The 20,006-nt window shown below is 38.4% G+C and overlaps 1 protein-coding gene across 2 annotated transcripts; it reads left to right on the top strand.

Annotated features, from left to right (window-relative positions):
* The first annotated feature begins 1,270 nt into the window (after nucleotides 1–1,270).
* Nucleotides 1,271–19,605, top strand: ptpn2b (protein tyrosine phosphatase non-receptor type 2b). 2 transcript variants are annotated; one of them, XM_040021336.1, is made up of 10 exons: nucleotides 1,271–1,501; nucleotides 2,032–2,122; nucleotides 2,211–2,311; nucleotides 6,874–6,972; nucleotides 8,816–8,953; nucleotides 9,572–9,781; nucleotides 11,502–11,663; nucleotides 13,341–13,546; nucleotides 14,217–14,312; nucleotides 18,653–19,605. In XM_040021336.1, the coding sequence occupies exons 1-10, from the start codon at nucleotides 1,415–1,417 to the stop codon at nucleotides 18,672–18,674; spliced, it is 1,212 nt and encodes a 403-aa protein (XP_039877270.1). In that variant the 5' UTR covers nucleotides 1,271–1,414; the 3' UTR covers nucleotides 18,675–19,605. The 2 variants fall into 2 exon arrangements, with proteins under 2 accessions (XP_039877270.1, XP_039877271.1); XM_040021337.1 differs by having other exon boundaries at nucleotides 1,272–1,501; nucleotides 13,341–13,537.
* The last annotated feature ends 401 nt before the right edge of the window (nucleotides 19,606–20,006 follow it).

Here is a 20,006-nt window from a genome sequence, read left to right as displayed (position 1 = left end):
TATTTAACAGAAACTTGTAATTGTTGTGTTGTTTTTGTTTTCTGTCATTGGTGTAATATATGAAGAAAAATAACTCTGCTGTAATAACTCATTGCTAAAACGCCATTCATTAGTACTCCTTTTGCCTTCAAAGTTACCTTCATTTTCTTTGGCCTAGATCCAACAAGGTGCTGAAAACATTCCTCAGAGTGTTTGATCCATATTGACAAAATATTATATTATTAATTCTCCCATTCCAACACTTCCCAAAGGTGCTCTATTGGATTGGGATCTGGTGACTGTGGAGGCCATTTGAGTACAGTGAACTCACTGTGATGTTCAAGAAACCAGTTTGAGCTTTGTGACATGGTATGCTATCATGTTGGAAGCAGCAATCAAATGATGGGTACCCTGTGCTCATCCAGGTATCATTAGCAAAAACATTCAGATAGGCTGTGGTCTTTAAGCAGTACTTAGTTAGTAGTAAAGGGTCCATAGTGTGCAAAACAATATCCCCACCCCATTACACCATGACCAGTTATAGTCTAAATGCACTAAGTTGCTGCCATGTAATTGTATTATTAGATATTTTCTTTAACCAGCAGTTCAGCCGACATATTTGCTTAAATGAAAATGGCTTTATGCTGAAACTTTAAAAATGTATTGCTTTCTAAAAGTGTGAACACTGTTATTTTCCAATTACATAATTTAATAACAATGTATCTATGTCAAAGATACATTTGCTTTTTGAATCATTGTTAAAATGTTTTAGTTTTAAATACTTTAATAAATACCCCCCCCCCCTCCCCCCCTCCCGGCCCCCCAAGCAATCTTTATTTGCCTGCCAGGCTTTTAATTTATTTGATAGAGGTAATAAAACGGATTATTTGCCATCAGAGCAATAGATACTGAATGAAGCTTTAGTGGCACAGAGATATTCTAATAATTTACAAAATACTAATGTAAAACACACACACACACACACACACACACACACACACACACACACACACACACACACACACACACACACACACACGTACACACAACAGACAACTTATAAAAGGGAGCATGGTAAAAAAAAAAAAAAAAGCTTAAAAAATGCGCACCAGTGCATTTTTAATATGAAATTAGATAGAACCCCGTGGATGTATACTGTAAACTAGTCCTTCAGACAAAGTTTTCTTGGAGTTTGACATCTCGTTTGTTCGCTAAACATCTTTGATGCATTTGATTCGTTAACCGCTGGAGGGACCTCTGTGGCGCATGCGCACCTTTCTCACTTTTGGATGACAACTGCGGCAGAGAGATAACGGACAAACACTCAGCGAGAGCTCCGCGGCGAGAGCAAGGGTTCACTGTTCGGGTAAAGGTTTCTCTGTCCTAAATAAAGTAATGAGGTAGAAAGTCAAAAAGTTAACCAACCCAACCGGCTATGGAACAGATTGGCACGGCTACGGTGAAGATGGACCAGAAGTTTGAGGAGATAGATTCAGAGGGCCGGTGGCAGAAACTCTACTCAGTAAGTCTGTTAGCATAGCAACCGCAAAGCTAACGCGGATTGTGAGTACTTAAAGCGCGCATTTATTGGAGTAAAATTAACAGTCCGGAATGCATTTACTATAAAGTTATAACCGTCTTTCCTAAATCATTTTCTTTGTAGCTCATTTTCATGCTTTGCGTTATTTTTAGAAGTCGCTGACATACTTTATTTTTAATGTTACCGAAAGCTTAGTCAATGTCATAAGCCCGTGCATATGGTTGAAGCGATTAGCTACATTACATAGCTACGGACTTGTTTACACTGTTAAATCCGCTCTCCCCCCGGGAAGATCCTGCTCTTAGTTCATATGTAATGACTGCCGAAAGTTACGCGTGTGTTTACGAGTAAACCAACTGGTTTTCTGATTGCTCTCATGTGATAATATATGCCTAGTGAAAATGCTCAGAGAGGGGCGGAACTGAAAATGTAACCGCTTGAATTTGGTACACGTAGTGATTTGTTTCATTACTTTTTCTTTTGTGTCGCTAAACCTTACTCCCGCTGTCCAGGAAATCAGGAACCAGTCCCACGAGTGTTCCTACAAAGTGGCAAAGTATCCGGAGAATCGCAACAGAAACAGATATCGGGATGTCAGTCCATGTAGGTAAACATTTGTATAAAGGCCAGACTGTTTACCTGTCAATTCACAGCCCATGCCCAAATAACATTTCCCTTATCCCACTTGCAGTCGATCACAGTCGGGTGAAGCTGAAGAACACAGAGAATGACTACATCAATGCAAGTCTGGTAGTGAATGAGGAAGCCCAGAGGAGTTACATCCTGACTCAGGCAAGTCCAAGGAGTTCTACACCATGGTTAACCCTCTGAGGTCTAAGTCATTATATGTGCTATCTCCTAACCCTAATCCTGCCCCACAAATGGTGCTTGGAATTTTATCAAACTAAAGCAAATACCTGAATCCCAAATATCTGTTGAGATGTTCAAAATATAACGCTGAATGTGATTCAGAACACGTTTTGCTTTTGTATGTACTATTTTACGTAGTTTAACAGTATCATTAGCGCATCATAAAGTGTTTAATAAGCTTCCACAACATGGGTCCACAAGATAGACAACATAATCATGGTTATTTTGTTGGCTTCAATCTGTTTTTGTGCAGTAGGACTTAGATGCCTCAAACTAAAACATACTTTACTGCTCTGTCAGGTTTGTAGTTTGAAGTCTGCGCTTTTGACACAAGTTGAAACCTTAGACTCGGTGAGGATATGTCTTGCTGCTAGGTCATCTTAAATCGGTCATGTAGTTTGGACACCAGAGTGTTAAGTATCTTGTTTTCAGGTCCATATAGTCCATTATTTATTAACACTGACTGATTATTTAGGCCCTAAAATATCTCTCTATATACACTTTTAGTTCTGTAATATTTATATGAATGTGGCTTTTCCCCCCAGCTCTTATCAAACTGTGTACATGTGGCTAGTTTGCATAATAGTTTGTGCATATGCCCTTCTTCTCCTCATAATTATTTATTATGTTAACCTGTGTACAATTACCACCCGGTTTGTTATTTAACCTCAGCCTCTAATTTCTAAAAATCCACAAAACCCAAACTAAAAGAGCTCAAAATAAATAAAGCAGGTTGGATGTTTCATTTGCTGTTAGACAGAGTTATTTGCATGTGGAAATAGACATAACACGGCACAGCAAATCCCTGAGCTGAGTAACTCAATCTGTTATCACAAGAAAACGAACTTCCAGGTAAGAATTTGACTAAGGGCGACCTGTTTAGAGATATGAACTCACACTTTTACCCCCATTCTCACATCAAAGAAGAAGCAAAGAGTTAAAGTCTGCATTAAAGTGGGAACATTAGGATTTTTTTTGTAATATTCAGGTTACTGGCTTGACTTGGCAGACGTGAATAGACCTGTTTGTAAGAGGTTATTAATGAGACTTACCTCTGAATGTAACCTAACCCTGTTTGACAAACAGAAACTGAAGTGGTCCTTCTTGCTTCCAGCGCCTCCTGAGACCAAAGCTCTTGTTCAGAATACAATTTTAATTTCTCCTAGTTATTTTGGATTAATTGGACCTGACAGTATAAAAACTAAGCATTACCAAACAAAGTTGTTTTTTCTTCTTATGGGGACACTTGGTTTGTTTTACACCATAAGACAATACAATTACCAGTGTTTGACCCTTTAATCCCCAATTACTGTGGCTGTAAAACTACAAAATAATTCTGATCTTTGAGCTGGCATTTGAATTTTCTCTCTATCCCAAAATGTTTGATGAGTTATGGTAATGTGAAGCACACATGGTAAAACCTAGGCAGAGCTGATTTCCCTGTCTGTATTCAGACTACAGTACCTTGTAGATACTACTGTGTTGCCATGATACATCAAATATTGCGATAAAGCAGGTTTTCTCTATCTTCCGGATCAGTTTGAATTTTGTCTGTTGCACAAGCAGTGACAGAATTACAGTCAGTTAAAGAGTGGCTGTGAAATGGACTGGCCGCTGAGCCGATGGTATATAAAGGGTGAACTTTATTGAGCAGAGTGAAGTATAAGGTGCATTATAGCTAAAAAAGTAAACCCCCCATATGAGGAAAGCTGGTCATAGGAAGTTCCATAATGATCCATATGTGCTTATTCAAATCCTTTACACACATGGCACACCTGTGGCAGCTTCATTTATTATTTCAGCTCAGTTGTTCCTGATATGGAGATTAGCAGTCAGAAGTAGACAGTTAATCAAAATCTAGATTGTTGTTACTGAGGCAGCTGAGCTATCATATGTCTGGTTGCACAGGTTCTGAGGTCCATTACACAGTTTTAAAAATACTTCTTAGTAATTCTGTTCCTTTTACTAATTCAGACATGTTTTTGTTGTTAGTTTTATTGTTTAGTTCTTGTGAACTGTGGCCGTCCCTAACACAGTTCACAAGAACCACTATTCCTCTGAGTTTTTGTCTATTTTAGTGAAATAAAATATGCGCGTGGTGATTATCTAATAGCTCTTCACTTAAACTGTGCTGAAAGTCAAGGTCACATTTTTTTGTGAGTTGTAAAGGATTGTGACGGATGAGCTACTGTGTCATTGACGTTATGGCCAATTTAAATTCAACGTCATGAAAGTCCAGTAGTGCTTATTGTATCAATATTGTGCTAATAGATGTTTACCAACACTATCATGACCTCTCTCATCCTTTATATTTAAATTCAGGGCTTTGTATTAGCATGGCAGTTTGTATAAGATATTAATATAACACTAAGATATGGTATATATGAATTATACTCGGTGTGGTCAGTATATCTTCTGTGGTTGTGTGTTTGCTAGTAACTCAAAGAACAAGATATGGCAAAAGACATCCTGAAAACTGTGGAAATATATTTTGTTACGTCATAAGCTGTGGATATTACACATGAACTGAAGCTTTCGTGTTTAAAAACAATCGCTGAAATACAGAGATGCTTTTGGAAGCAGCACGTCTCATCCAGCTTGCAGGCTGGCTGCCAGGGTTGCTGCTTGTCGGATAATGATGTCTAAATCTCTCTACCACCGGTTGTAATTGCAGTTTTGTTGAAAATATTTCCTTATATCACTAACTCTGTCAGTGATTTTTTTTTTAGCCTTTACTAATTAAATCAGAACGACTGCAACTACATATTATATAATGACATTAAGATAAAAGTCATTTGAAACCTAAGAAATACCACAAGTTTGTGAAGCGAGAGAAGAGAGGTAGTCTAGAAGCTGTGAAACACTCACGTTAACAGAGGTTTATTTATCAGAAGGAACACTGATCTTTTATTGCTTCTTGAAAAGAATTAAAGGGTGTTTTCACATAATTAGCCTTTGAAATTCTTTTTATTGCTACGTTATCTGGCGTGACTAATAGTTGTTGACATTTTGAGGGCACAGTTATTACAAATATCAGCTGAAATTCTCTCTTTAAGAGTCAGGAATTCATGCCACAAGAGTTGTGGTGATCATGTGACGGGTTTCAGTTGGTGCAAAACGTTGTATGAAACCAAAACCTTTACCATTGGTTCTTAACCAAACGTGCGTTCTTCCTACACAGATTTGAATATTTTCAAGTCTTCAGGAAATGAAAGGACAAATGACTTCAACGGTCATCACCACAGTTAAACAGCCCGGGCTGATAAGACTCTTTATTTATGATTCTGCTCACCATGCACTGACTGCTACCTCGCTAATTTAAAGCTACTGAGCGTTTTCACGATTAAACACGACAACCCTGTATTGCGTGTTTCTCACTTCAGTAACAGATTGTAAAGAGTTGGGCCGGAGGATATTTTTGAGATGTTGACTAACAACATTTTTTTAGTCTAGTCTTACACACTTGAGTTCTGTCAGTCATCCATAACATCCAGTGGGTTATTTTTTTCACACTTTTTGTTTTCTTGTATTGCTTCTTTGGAGATGAGTCATCTGTGGTTTGTTAAAATGTTACAGCATCCCACTAGTCTGATCAGAGTCAGCTGAAATTAGTTACACAAAGCAATCATTACGCATTTAAAACTATAACCAAAATTGCAGCAGTTACTTTCCACATCAATGCATGTGATGAGGATTTTTTTTAACTTTTAATCCTTTAATTTTCTTTCTTTTTAATCCCGTATGTTGTGTTTTCTTGGCTGTGATGATGGGCTTCTCTGTGGCTGACGACTGAAGACTTCATAAAATGTTCCTCAGCATAACTCCAGAGAAATGGCTCGTGAGGTCAAGTTAATTCCTGTAGCACATTTAAAAACAAAGTGCTGTAAAATTATCAACAGAGTTTGAAAAAAGGCATCATAAATTGAAACTCATTATGATTTAAATGCTGAAGAATAAAAAAGAGTTTTCAAAGAGTTTTGAACGTGTGTTGGAGAGGTCCTGATGTGAAGGGGGAGGGTTTTTTAATGTCAAAGAAATGAGCCGGTCATCTTGATGTTTAAGCACTTGTATTTTTTATTTCTGTGTAGCAGGAATGCAGCAGAGACTACTGACTACTGTACCTGTGTCTGTTATGTATTCTGAACATAAAGGCAGACTTTTAAGAGACTCATGAAAGACCTTTGACATTTTGATGGTTTTCAGCCCACCAATAATTTACTCAGCTCAGCCACATGGCAACCTTTAGCAGTTTTGATCTTTAACTCTTGCTATCATGCGGCAAATCTCTGCGGCATGCTGACCATAAGATTAGAGACCAACCTCTGTGTGTTGCATGGCTAATATATTGAGTGGATCTGATGTTATTGTTCAAAGCATAGACATCACATGAATTTGTTTTGTGGACCTCCCACTCTTCCAGCTGTGTAACTGATTGAAGCGTTTGTTTGTTTTTCTGTTTATTTATTTATTTATTTTGTCCACAGGGCCCCCTCAGGAACACCTGTGGTCACTTTTGGCTCATGATCTGGGAGCAAAAGACCAAAGCAGTCATCATGCTCAACAGAGTCATAGAGAAAGGCTCGGTGAGTGTAGAGTACAGCAGATACAGATTACACTCTCTGGTATGACTTCTGTTATTCGACTGTGTGCACCCACACACAGAAATTTGCAGAAATATCAAATAGACCACAGAAAAACTTGTCAAGAGATCGACTGTTTTATCCTCAGCCACACACACACACGCACACTTACTTGCTTGCTGGTAGTGTGAAATAATTTAAGCACTTTTTAGTGCAAATATTAAACTTTTTAAATGGTCAGATGTCAAGTAATACACCACATTTACATCCACGATGAAATATCCAATAATCATGACTGCATCCATGGATCCAATGACGTTTTCCTAAGAACTTCACAGCGAGGTCTCACAGTGTTTCGGTTTGATGTGTATTTGCAAAAGGTTCAATTTTCCCTTGTCTCATCACAACGGTAGAGAAATTCCCACATCCAAGTCTTGACTTGACTTCAGTTGTTAATTACTTTTAAGCTGGCCCAGGCCCACACTCTCTGGTAAATATTTTCATTCAAATCTTTCACTAAGCTTTGAGTAATCCTGTTAATAAACAGGCAAACAAACAAATGGACAGACCTAAGCATCACGTGACCTCCTTGGCAACAAAAAGCCAACATTTGGTAAAATGAGGCAGTCGGTGATGGCGATGGATAATCTCAACCCCCCAAATGAGGCCTCACAGACAGCTATTTACTCAACAGGGTCGGTTCCTTACACATCTTAGTATCGTCCTTTTCTGTAGCGATTTTAAATCTGGCTGAAAATGCAATCTTTTGTTTTTATTTTCCAAACCAGCATTCCTGAGATGTCACAATGTGATATTAAGCCCCTTTTTTTTCATAATCACAACATTATCTGATAACAGCTCTACTGTGTTTTTTTTGCCTTTACTGGCATGAAACCTGAAGGAGTTTGTTTTTCTTACAACACTGGCCGACTGACCTCGCAAGGATGGCTTAAGTCGTCTTTTTCGACACGCTCGTGTTACTCTGCACACACTGAAACAATAACCTGGCATCCTTATATTTACACACTGCAAAAGCCATTTTGGAAAAGCTCCATTTGAGCGGGAGAAATGTGTTTTTGTTTTTTTGTTTGTTTGTTTTTTGTCTGGATGCAGAGCTGCAACATGAAACGTGAAAAAATGTGGGTTTATAAATTTTAGGGGCTTAATCTGTATGTGCTCTCGCCCTCCTCCTGTCAGCAGGATTACTGGAATTCAGTGTTTTGACAGTGTGTTCACACACAGATGTATTGAGTGGATCTGGGATGCAGCCAAACCTCTCAACTCCTCTAACTCCAGTGATCCTGCAATGTTCAGATTAAACACGCACACTAAAAGTCTGTCGTGCAGAGCAGCTGTGACCTCTCTGTTTCTCCGTAAAGCAGCTGAAGTGGATCCTGCTGGGTCATGAGATTCACTCTGTGCCGGTTTTCTTTGAAATGAAAGATACAGAGCACCTAATCAACAGATATTTTTAAACTCACAAGGATCTTCTCTGTAGATTGGCAAAGCTGAGTGATAAACTTAGACTTGCTGAATTGGAATTGAACAAGGCTTTACATTTGTCAAGGACTAACTGAGATAAACATCTACAGGAAGGAAGTACACAAATACTTTTTTTTTAAGCAGAGTTATACATGTTTTGTGTCATGTGACGTTAGCGTCAGTGTCACCGGGTAGAATTAAGAAGATATTTGACCGCAATGTGTGTAAAGTTATTATTCAGCGTCCCTGAATAGCAGCTTCTACTTCTCCTTTTAATGTGTGTGTGTTTTGGGTTTTTTGTTGGGTTTTTTGGCGGATACTCAATTTCATTGTGACAATTTTTATATTTCCTCTCATGTGATAGGAAAAGTGTGCCCAGTACTGGCCCACAGCAGAGGAAAGGGAGATGGCCTTCAGAGACACACGCTTCTTGGTCACACTGCTGTCAGAAGACACCAAGTCTTACTACACCACCAGAAGGCTGGAGCTGCAGAACATTCAAGTAGGCCACAGCATTACTCAGTGTGGGGAATTACCAGCAAAAGGTGGCGAAGGAGAAGTAAAATTTAGAGGTTTCACACCAAAGATTTGCCCTTATTCACTAATGACACATATTATTATTATGTTTTGTTTTTTTATCAGATTTTTACAAAGCTTTTCTCCCACGCAAACAAAGGTTTTGCAGTGTGGAGGTGGGAAGATGTAGATGGAAAATGTAAATGAGGTGCAAACGATGCAAGAGAGCAGTCTGATACGTTTTAAATAAATGGCAAATGCACAAAGTACAGCGTAAAATCAAATCATTTAATTTTGAGTTTCTGTAATCCTCCAGCCACTTTTTTCATCATATTTAAAATGAGCGCCAAAAGGAGCGTTCTTAATGGAAATTTACAGCCAAGTTTATTTTGCTGGATTGGTGTTTTTTTCAGGAGCAGGTTTATTCAACAAAAAGAAACTGAAAGTGTTGTTGCTGACTTGTTTGCCAAGTCCAGTTCTTAAACTGAAGTAACCTCCAGTTACCCCAGTCAGCACTGATAAAGACAACTGAAAGTGTAAATACACATAGAGCAAAGTTTTAGAGTTTAACTGCTAGTGAGCCCTGCTTTATCTCCTTTCACAGACAGGGGAGAAAAGGGAGCTCTACCACTTTCATTACACAACGTGGCCCGATTTTGGTGTCCCCGAGTCCCCGGCTTCCTTCCTAAACTTCCTCTTTAAGGTGCGGGAATCTGGAGCACTGGGCACAGATCAAGGACCAGCTGTGGTGCACTGTAGCGCTGGAATCGGACGCTCAGGGACGTTTTCACTAGTTGACACATGTCTGGTCCTGGTGAGTCCTGGGTCTTTGTTCTACACAAGCTCCGACTGAATGCGTTTCATGTATTTTTGCTACCTCCACCAAGGAGATTATTTTTGTAGTAGTGTTTGCGTGTGTGTCATTCTGCCTGTAAGCACAATAGCTTGAAAAGCTTTGAATGAATTTTGATAAAACTTTGTAGGGGTGTAGAGTGGGGTCATGTTAATGGTCCATTAAAATTTGGCTTACATCCACCAATGTCTTCAGGGTCAACATATTGATTTAATGGTCATAAATTACTAAAAAGCTTTATAAGTTAGAAGCTATAAGTCTTAGAAGCTTGCAGTGTATTGTCAACATATAGAAAGTATGGTATATAGAAAGATTTATCATATCATGCCACATTTGACCTCTGATCTTTCCTTCACAGTCAACAGATTGAGCTAAAGGTCAAAGAGATAATAATGCTATATAGAGATATTTAAAAATGTGTTTCTTACTGCCATTGTTTGTATTGACAACATAGAGGCAGTGCTATATGGGGATTCTAAGTATATTGTTACTTTGGACCTCTGTCCTCTTCTTCAAGGTGAAATAAGGTCAAACCGCCATAAAAGATCTTTTGTGTTTAAAACTCTCCTTAAATTCTGCTGCCTTTGTTTGTATTGGCAACATTTAAGAAATGAAACTGATACATGGGGATTTTAAAAATCACTTTATAGTTTGGATCGAAGTTTAATTATGTCAGGTTTGACTTTTGACCTCACTTTTACATTTCACATATGCCTTTCCTTCGAGTTGACCTCAGAATCTGTTATTTTCAATGTACTACACATTTTCTTATTTACGCTGAAAAAGGACAAAGAAAACAAAAACAAAATGAATATATACAAAATACAATACTGTTCTCTTAAATGTAAATACTGCCCAGAGGGTGCGCTGCCCTGGGCGAGGTTTGCCCTCTTTGACCTGTGCTTATTTTAAAGATTAACACACAAGTTATTATTTGACATTTGTATGTGCACTTTATGTTAAGAAATGGCATGAGCTCAGTAACTTTCGTAATGAATCCATTGGCGCTTGAATATGAAAATAATTGTGTTTGAATGTCTGACTGAAGCACCTTAAGCACATAGATATAAGAGAAAAAATGCTGAAAAAATAAAAGTGAAGTACATTTACGTTTATCCCACACTCCAAATACAACACAGTTTTGCATTTTGAGAAAACGCAGTGTAAGGGTACAAAAATATTTTTAAAACTTCTACACTGAAATTATGGCTGTCTTTGCTCGCCCTTCCTCCTAAAAGAGCACAGTAAGGTGTAGCTTTAGAGGCAGGTTTTAATAGTTTATATAACATCCTGGAAATAAAGCCTGTTGGGAAATTTCAGAAAGCTCCTTTTTCCTCTAAACCAGCTGGCAAGCTGTCACTGTGTTTGTGTTTCATTGACAGAATCTGGCAGGCTTCCAGAGTGATAATGTTGTACTGTAGTTAACCATTCACTGTCCTTATTTTATGTGAGAGTTTACTCACTATAGCCTTCCAAAACAGACACCTGCTTTGAATAAATACAGGATTAACTTAAAAATACAGACTCAAACATTCAGGTCATTTACAAGTTTATGCTGTAGAAGAAAAAATAATGGAGATTAAATTGATTTGGATTTCCCTTTGAAAACATGGGTTGACATAAAGAGATTTGGGATTTCCTTCTGGTTAATGGAAATGTGTATTATTGCTGTATTTTCTAGATGGACAAGAGGAAAGACCCCTCATCAGTAGACATCAAAAGCATCCTGCTGAACATGAGGAAATACCGAATGGGCCTGATTCAGACTCCTGATCAGCTGCGATTCTCATACATGGCTGTCCTTGAAGGGGCAAAGTTTATCATGGGAGACTCATCTGTACAGGTAGCTGTTCCAGACAGGAATAAAAAAATAAAAAACAATTAGGTGACTTTCTTTCTCAATCCGTTGTTCGTGTGTAAAATTGGAGGCCTGTGTGTAGTCCCACTTTTTTAGCAGGAGTTATTTTTTTCTGAAAAAGATTTAGAATCAGCAGACTGCGAAATATTTTCATATTTTACTGGGGGCTTACTTTGTGAATTAGTCAAAGAGAGATGGTGGAATATTTGGGGATTGGAAAGCCAGGCTGACAACTTGAGATCTGAAGGCTCAAACAAAGTATTATAATAAGCCCAGTGTGAATTACAATGCAAGAAAATGATAACTAAAACATTGGTATTCTGTTCTTCCATTTAAACTCAGACTGTGTGTTGAGTCTGAGCTTTTCTAGGACACATAGATAAACACAAGTATAGCAGTAAATATAAATCAAACGCATGGTATCTGTTTACTTTATATGGAAGGAATATTATTTATCTACAAAATCCCCAAGTTGTAAATCAAGGGAACTATATTCGTCAGTAAGGGAGCCACATTATGGCCACACTGATTTGGTTGGTGTGCATCACTATGATCCTGCTGGGTGCAATGTGTTCCCAAGAAAATTATTGCTTTTTGCTTCCTGCGCACTTGTTGAAGTAGTAAACATTAATTTTTTGTTTACTCAAAAGGGCGAGTGTGCAATTGTAAAGCGCAAACTGCGTCCAGGACGGAAACAATTGTATTATACTGCTAATACAATATATGCTAATACAATACAACTTTGACTCTTTGCAAACATCTGCACAGACAGCATGCAAAATGCTAAGCTAGGCAAGACTCAGAGTGATGTTAAAGCTGAGTGCATGCAGTCCTCAGCCCAGCACCCAGAGCCTGATCTTCAACACGTACCAAAGGAAGTGTTGAGCAGTCAGACTATACCCTCCATTACTCCCTGTTGATGTTTCTACAGTAGAATCACCATGGCGATTGCTCTGAAGTCTTTAGGGTTGTTTTTAACGTTTTTGTGTTGATACGTAAACATTCAAAGAAATATCGTATTTCTGTCCTCATTAGGATCAAGATTTGTGTCAGGGACTGTAGCCTTGTGTTTATTGTTCATATATAATTTATATATTACTTTTGCATTACTCCATAGTAATGTGTAGTGTAACTAATTACTCCCTCGAGGGAGTAGTTAACTAACAATAAATGTGTAATACATTACCCCAACACTGCTACAAACCGAATACAAAGTCAACTTTTAGTCTTTACTTACAAAATAACTGTTTCCGTCTTTGCTCTCTGTCTTCAGCAATTATTGTAGAGATGAAGACAAGAGCAGACAAGGACACAGCAGTAATGTATTCAGAGCTAATAGGTTTAGAAGACTGCGATACACACTACCAAATTCTTCTTAAAATTTAGGTTTTGTTTTCTTTTGAGAGTCCTAAAAGGTAGACAGATTTTACATTGTATTGTCTTTGAACCCTTATCCTTGAAAAATGCTATCTGAGACAGTCCTTTACATGCAGCACCAGGCGCTCTGCGTTGTATTTACGTATTTAACCTCATAAACCTAACCTGCTCTATATACTTTTGTTGCACAATGTCATTTTACAGAGTGGAAACACACAGAATGTTTTGTCACTGGAAAAAAGTACTGCTGTTCCCATCCTGTTTGCTGTCAATCTTTCCGTGTAGAATCAATGGCGGGAATTATCCAAGGAAGATCAGGAGCCACTATCAGAGTCTCCCCCTGCACCTCAGCCACAGGCCAGGTGTCCGACGGAGCGGCACAATGGCAGCCAGCAGGAGGACGGAGGGGACTACAGACAGGACGGCAAAGCGCCTGCACAGTCTCCCTGCAAGGAGCAGGAGCTTGATGGCAGCACAGCACAGTCAGTACAGTGAGTCTGATAAACAAAAAGCGTGTGTAGATTATCAGCCATAATCAGCTGATAAATGATCTACATACATAGGGTTACAGAGGATTGACCTATTACTGGTTCAACTTCTAACAAAGTATGAATGTCAGAGTGAGGATAGATGTAAAGTGAATCCGATGAAACCCATAAAACTGTTGACGAGCCAAATAGAAGAAAAAATTAAACTGGGATTAAAAAACCAAACAAAACAATGAAATTAACTGAAATGACACTTTGTACTTAAATTAAAAATGGCAAACTTAGAGGAAACATCTTTAGTTTTAGATTTTTTCAGTTTGGTCACATTTGTCAGCACAGCCGATTGTCATTATAAAGTGTGTTTTAAAACTGGTCTGACTTCTTTATTCTATCCCAGGCAATTACTTCCCACATTATAATAACTGAAAATACTGAAACTTACACTGATTCTAATGAGAACCAAACTGAAATGAGAAAATCCACTCTGGAAACGAATCTGAGAAAAACTAGAATCTATAAAACCAGGAGTAAAAACTGATGACAAAATGTTAAACTATACCGTCTCTGTTTGGTGTCATTTGGACTTGGCTACAGGCTACATGTGTAAAAAAATTTTTTAAATGTACCGTTGTTACTAAACAACTGTTTACCTGCATTCCTCCTTTCTACGCAGAAAACGACGCAGGGAAGACAGCATCTCCAAATCGAGCACAGCCAAGACACCCCAAAGCAAGTCCAGGACAAATGACTCTGAGAGGAAGAGAAAAAGGTGATTAAAGTTTTGGTGTAAACCACTTTTTACTATCTTTTTTGTTTTTTATAGTCAAATCATCAAGCTGGTGTTCTCTGGGATGATTTTTCATGCACCATGTCAGTACCTGCTGAAATTTGGACTGCCAAGCATTACATATGTGTGTAAAAAATAATCAACGTGGGCAAATTTAGGTAGTCCATTGGGGTAATTACAAATTACCCCAATGGAAGTCAGGTACACCACTGTGTTGTATTTAATAAATGGCTTTAGCAGTAAGCGAGGTGTTAAAATGCATAAATTGAGGCATCGAATGATTTTGCACTCTCTTAGGTCTTTATTTTCTTGTAGACAGCTAAGAAGAATTTTTATTTGACCACTGTTACGATGTCAAATACAAGAGGATACGAGTCATTTTTCAGCTACACTTTAATTTACTTTAAGGGATACACAGGCTTTCCCAGTGTGTGACTTAAACCTCTAATAGCAGAAGTTACCCCAAGTCACTCTTGAAACTTCATTTTTTTTAGCTTTTATAATTTTCTGTTTCTGTTTCTCATAATTCTTATGCATCGACTCCTCTAGCCTAGCCAGCTGACACACAGCTTACGTTCTCATGAAGGCAGAGGTTGACACCTTATTTCTGATGACAGTGCACCTCAAGAGAAAAAAAAAAAAAAACGGCTTCTCACTGAATCACTTCTGAGAAGGCAGCCTTTGTTGTGTGACATGTCAGCGTTGTTCCAGTAATACAGGCAAAACTGCGCCATTTCTGTGAAGATCTTACACTGTTGTTGTGGTTCTCCTGGACAGTTTGGGCTGCATTTGCTGCACATGACAAGAGCTCGGCTGTCCGGCGGGGGGCGGTGTATCTTTACCCCCCTCTGAGGCAGCAACGACAACCACGGAGAGCGCGTTTAACGGACGAAATTTACCCGCAGCTTTAAAAAAAAAACAAAAGAAAGAACACCCACTCTTGTACATGGAGGTCTGTGTGTTTGCGTGTGTGCAGGTGTGTGTGTGTAAGTGTGTATTGCTGTGTTTTCTCTTGGGGTTTTGTTCTTCCTTTGATGATTTGCTTGGCTCTTGTGGTTTTGGAGTTGTTAATTTTGGCTGCACTCTAGCATGCTGCGCGAGTGTGAGTACATTTGTGGTTGTTGGTTTTCGAAACTCTGAAATGTCAGGTTCGGTTGGAACAATGCAAAATGCTAATTTTTATTATGCATCATATATTTGAATTTGCCGTCAGCGTTTTATCTCTGCAGTAAACCCTGTCAAGAAAGTGGGCGTACGAAAGATTAATCAACAACCTCTGCTTTGAAAATAAAAGTCATGCAAGGAAGGAGGCCTGGAAAGAGAAGGCAGAAGCATAGATTGTCCCTTGGCAGTTATAGAAAAACACATCAGTGATTGGACCTTTGATGAAGCCCTCCATCCTGCCGTTCTGACAAATGAGGAGTGGGTCTGACTGAAAACCCAGCTGAGTCTACTGATGGTCAAACGCCCACAGCTTCAGTTTTAAAATCTTGATACCTGTGCTCCAGCAGAAATCCACTCGGTGTTTTGTCAGTCGATGTATTTCTGAAATATTCGGTTGTTGTAAGCAGCTGAAAGTGCGCCTCTATGGATCAAACGCCACATCAAGATGCAGTCAGCGCTAACTTTTGAAAAATCAGCAGTCTTAGCTGCTCACAGCAGTTTGCTTTCTGTTTTCACAAAGCTCATTTTAAGCTACTTGCTGGCTAACAGACAAAATAAGCAGCACTGCCAAAATAGCAGTGAAACACCAGAAAAGCTTTTTTTTTAAAAAGGCTCTGGTTCCAGATGTGAATTTTCCCATTCATTTTCTCTATTTACTTTTCCTAAAATCCTCATACTGAGAGTTTTAGGCCTTGATCAAAGCCAAACAACCCATGAGGTAAAGCATGACCATAAAAATCTTTGTTTGGGATCACAAAATTAAAGGAAAACAAAAGAAAAAAGGCGCATTACTGGGTACACAATTAACGGTGAAGAAATTACTTGTCCCAATAGTGCAAAACCTAATCAAACTGAATTCTTTTCATTTCTGTATTGCTGTAAAATAATAGTTTTGTGTGTGTGTGTGTGTGTGTGTGTGTATATATATATATATATATATATATGTCTGTGTGTGTGTGTGTGTTTAGTAAAGGATAGTGTAGTTGTGTGTATGGTACAGTTCTTTGTTCCCGATTGCAGTGACAGCTCTTGCAGTTTCTGAACTTTCTTCCCACTAAGCAATCTGCAGATTTAAACATTGCCACGGTAACCAGACCACCAATCACAGACGTTGCCGACTCAATTTAAGATTGTGGGTAGGCTAGTTGTTTTTTTTTTTGGTTTTATGGCCCATAATCAAAAATCCTCCTGGAGAACATGAATGGGATTTTTACTTCTGGAACCTCACCTGTGTCATTGTAACATTTGTGAGAGGAAGCAGCCAGAAGTGCATCTCAAACACACAAATCAAAGAGTTCAAAGATATATTGTATTGTATGTATTTTCAGGATGATAATTAAAAAACAGTCTAAAGAGTACACAGCTGATTGCAGCTGCCTGTGGCTCTGCTAAGGCGTACCCTGATTTGTGATCCTTTTTCTTCTAACTTAATGCAGACAGTAAAATATATTAAAATAATCTTGTTGAATTTGGAAAGCCTCCCTAAACAGTTGCCCCCCATATAGAAAGAATGCAGGTTTAAAGAACATCTGCTTTGGCTTAACTTTTTAAAATAATGAGTGGATATGTCTGGGTTTGCTGCATGTTTTTTCTATCTTGAGGACTTTAGTGTGTCTGTTTTCCTAGTGGATTTGTGTATTGTGAAGTGCATCAATTGTGTTTTGGACTTTATAAAGTTTGAATATTAAATCAGCAGCTTTTCTTACTTAAACAGGCTAGAAGACCAAAAACACTTCCTGTTGCTCAACTAACAACTAATTTTTAGATCGTTTTCTTTTCTTTTCTTTTTTTTTTTTGCTTGTGTGTCTGGAAATAGTTGAAGTGCCTGTAAGTTACGTAAAGCGCTTCAGTGTTTACTTCTATCCAACCAACAGTCCCAGACCTCAAAACAGAAGAGGCTGAAACTACACACATGTAGTTTGATGTGTTATTAAAGCAGTCAGAGTTAATGTAAGTGTAATTTCAGGCCCGACTCCAGCTCTACGGCAGTCATCTACGTTCTTCATTTTAGCACTGATCATTAGATCTAATGGAGAGGGCAACTTTTGCTTTACTTTACAAAAATATTGAACATTTCTCTGAGATGTGGGGAAAAGCTTGGCTGTATCCGTAACATACCATTGTTGGTTGTGATTACACCACGTCTTTACCCTTCCACGTTGGAACTGGAGGAGCTGGTTTGGCAGCTCACTTTGACTCTATGACTACATACTACAGTTGTGTGCAGGGCTTTTCCTGCCTAGAGGAATGTCTGGCACCCTCCAGGAAGTGCAATAAAAATCACTGCCATTGTTTGTTGAAATAGAATTTACTCGAGCATGATAGACTTGAATTAACACAGACTCCTTACCTTTACTGTACTCTGGGTGCGGCTGGGTACTACACTTTAGCATTTCTGTATACCTGAACTTCAGTAGTGTGTTGGTAACGTTCACCACAGAAGCACAGATTCATACAGTACCACAGCCAAGTGTACGCATCATCAGCAGCACAGGGCAAACCACACCAGCAGCTGAAACACGAGCAACTTCAGCAGCTGGATACTGTTGGAGGTTGGCCTTTTAAAACAAACACTGGGCACTGAAATATCATATTGGTATCTAAAGTCTTTCACATGCAAGGCAATGCAAAGCTAGTCCTAAAAGCAAAGAACGAAACAGGGATGTCTTTGGACGCTTTAAAATAACGAAACATTTTCGTGTTTCAGCTGAAAGCTTCTGAACCACTCCGGGGTTTTCCTGGCTCTCATCGAGCCTTTGGAGGGTACACATTTAAATATGATTGGTTGAGACAAAGACCTTAAGTTACAAAAGGTTACTATGGTATTGCTGGCCATAAACAAATAAACAGTTGTGGTGATCTTTTTCTTTTGGGGGGGATTTTTGTATGCAGGAAACCCCCTGTGAGTGTGACAAGTTTTATTAAGCATAACAGCTGCTTTTGCTGCTCTGATAGTCGGTCTGATGTTGATGTGATCAAAGTGATCTTTAGATTCCTGCTTTCTGCGGTTTCATCACGGCAGCTCGGCCAAGCCTAAGATACTAACGGGATTTTTCGTAGCACGGCTTCCTTTGATCACTCTTAAGCTTCACTGACCGACAGAAAAAAGTTTTTTTGAGTTTAACAGAAACTTATTTTTCTTTATTTTCTTTTCACAGGGCGAAAACCAGCGACTACTAACCACCTCCACCTGCAGCCACAACTCTGGCAGCAAAGCCAACATCGGCAGGGAACTCCAGCTCTCTCCCAATCTTCCTCACATCCATGTCCTCAGCTAGCGCTCCTTTTCCTTTTCATTGCTTGTGTGTCTTTTTTTTCCCCTTGCATACCGGCCTATCATCATTAGTTAGAGCCGACATTTCTGTTTCTTCTACCATCAGGAACACATCACGTCCACCTCCGGCTCACCTTTCCGATCTCTCATCCTCATTGTTTACAGTGGACACTTTGACATTCGTTTAAAGACAAGCACACCAGCGCTTTACCCCTCTGGCCACACCTCAACCTTAAACTGTCAATGCTGCTTCCGGAGTCAAAAGATTTGTTTTTTCTTTCTCTCGCTCTCTTTTTTGGCATTAATAATATTATTTTGCAGCTTTCTCATTCTTTTACGCTCATTTACATTCATGAAATTCAGACTGAAAATAGGGGCTATGCATTGCCAATTTGTAATGCTGTTTATATGTGTATTTTTGGAAAAGGGTAAAAAACATTTTTTCAGAGGCAAAAGTAAAAAATGTTCTATTTTTTATAATAAATTACTTGAAGTTTTTCAGGTGATGTGGGGCCGGCTGAATGAAACACACTGTCTCGCTCCCATGTGAGAAATTCAGTGACATGTAATGTTTCCATGATGTACATAGTGTTCTTCTTTTTCTTTTTTTTTTAAGAGAGATGTGTACAAAATGACATATTTTTGCTTGTAAAGGAAACCCTGAATACCAAAAGAAGAAGAAAAAAGGACGAAAGCTTATGTTACACACCTGGATAAAGTAGAAAGCTGATTTAAAGCTGACTTGTTCTCCTTTTGAAACAAATTGTCTTAAGTTTGTTTTTGTTTTTTAGAGTGTAATCTGTAATTAAAACTGGTATCATCTAGTTTACATACAAACTGTTCTTCTGTGGTTATTTATCTACAAACCTGTTGGTTTGGTGCTATATTAATTACAATATAACAATAATAATAATATTAAAACAATAATATATGTCTTCTTTTGGATGAAAAGAAGTTGGATAAATTGGAAGAATTAGCATTTGGTTAGCTAAAATTATCAGTTGTAAGCTAAACGAAGATTACAAAGACACATAACCATCCATAAAATTATATTTAGTCATTTTTTAAATGTAATTTTATGATGATTTGGTGTTCAAGATGTAAAACTAAACATTTTTAGTAGCAGGAGGATAGATTTTTTGTCAGTTTTTCCTTTAGTTTTCATACTAAGCTAAACTAGCAGTATGTAGGTTGTTGCCCACAGTGGTTGTAAATGCTGAGACCCAGTAAATATAGTA

The sequence above is a fragment of the Simochromis diagramma genome, unplaced genomic scaffold (genome assembly GCF_900408965.1).
Source record: "Simochromis diagramma unplaced genomic scaffold, fSimDia1.1 OVJJ01000753.1, whole genome shotgun sequence".
NCBI classification, from domain to species: domain Eukaryota; kingdom Metazoa; phylum Chordata; class Actinopteri; order Cichliformes; family Cichlidae; genus Simochromis; species Simochromis diagramma.
Note: the sequence above shows the minus strand (reverse complement) of the source record. Positions and strands in the feature narration are given on the sequence as shown.

Bases quoted from the DNA above. Each gene is read 5' to 3' on its own strand.
- ptpn2b (XM_040021336.1), top strand. From the start codon at position 1,415: ATGGAACAGATTGGCACGGCTACGGTGAAGATGGACCAGAAGTTTGAG. The intron at 9,782-11,501 runs GTGAGTCCTGGG...TGTATTTTCTAG, and splicing joins TTGACACATGTCTGGTCCTG to ATGGACAAGAGGAAAGACCC. The intron at 14,313-18,652 runs GTGATTAAAGTT...TTCTTTTCACAG, and splicing joins TCTGAGAGGAAGAGAAAAAG to GGCGAAAACCAGCGACTACT.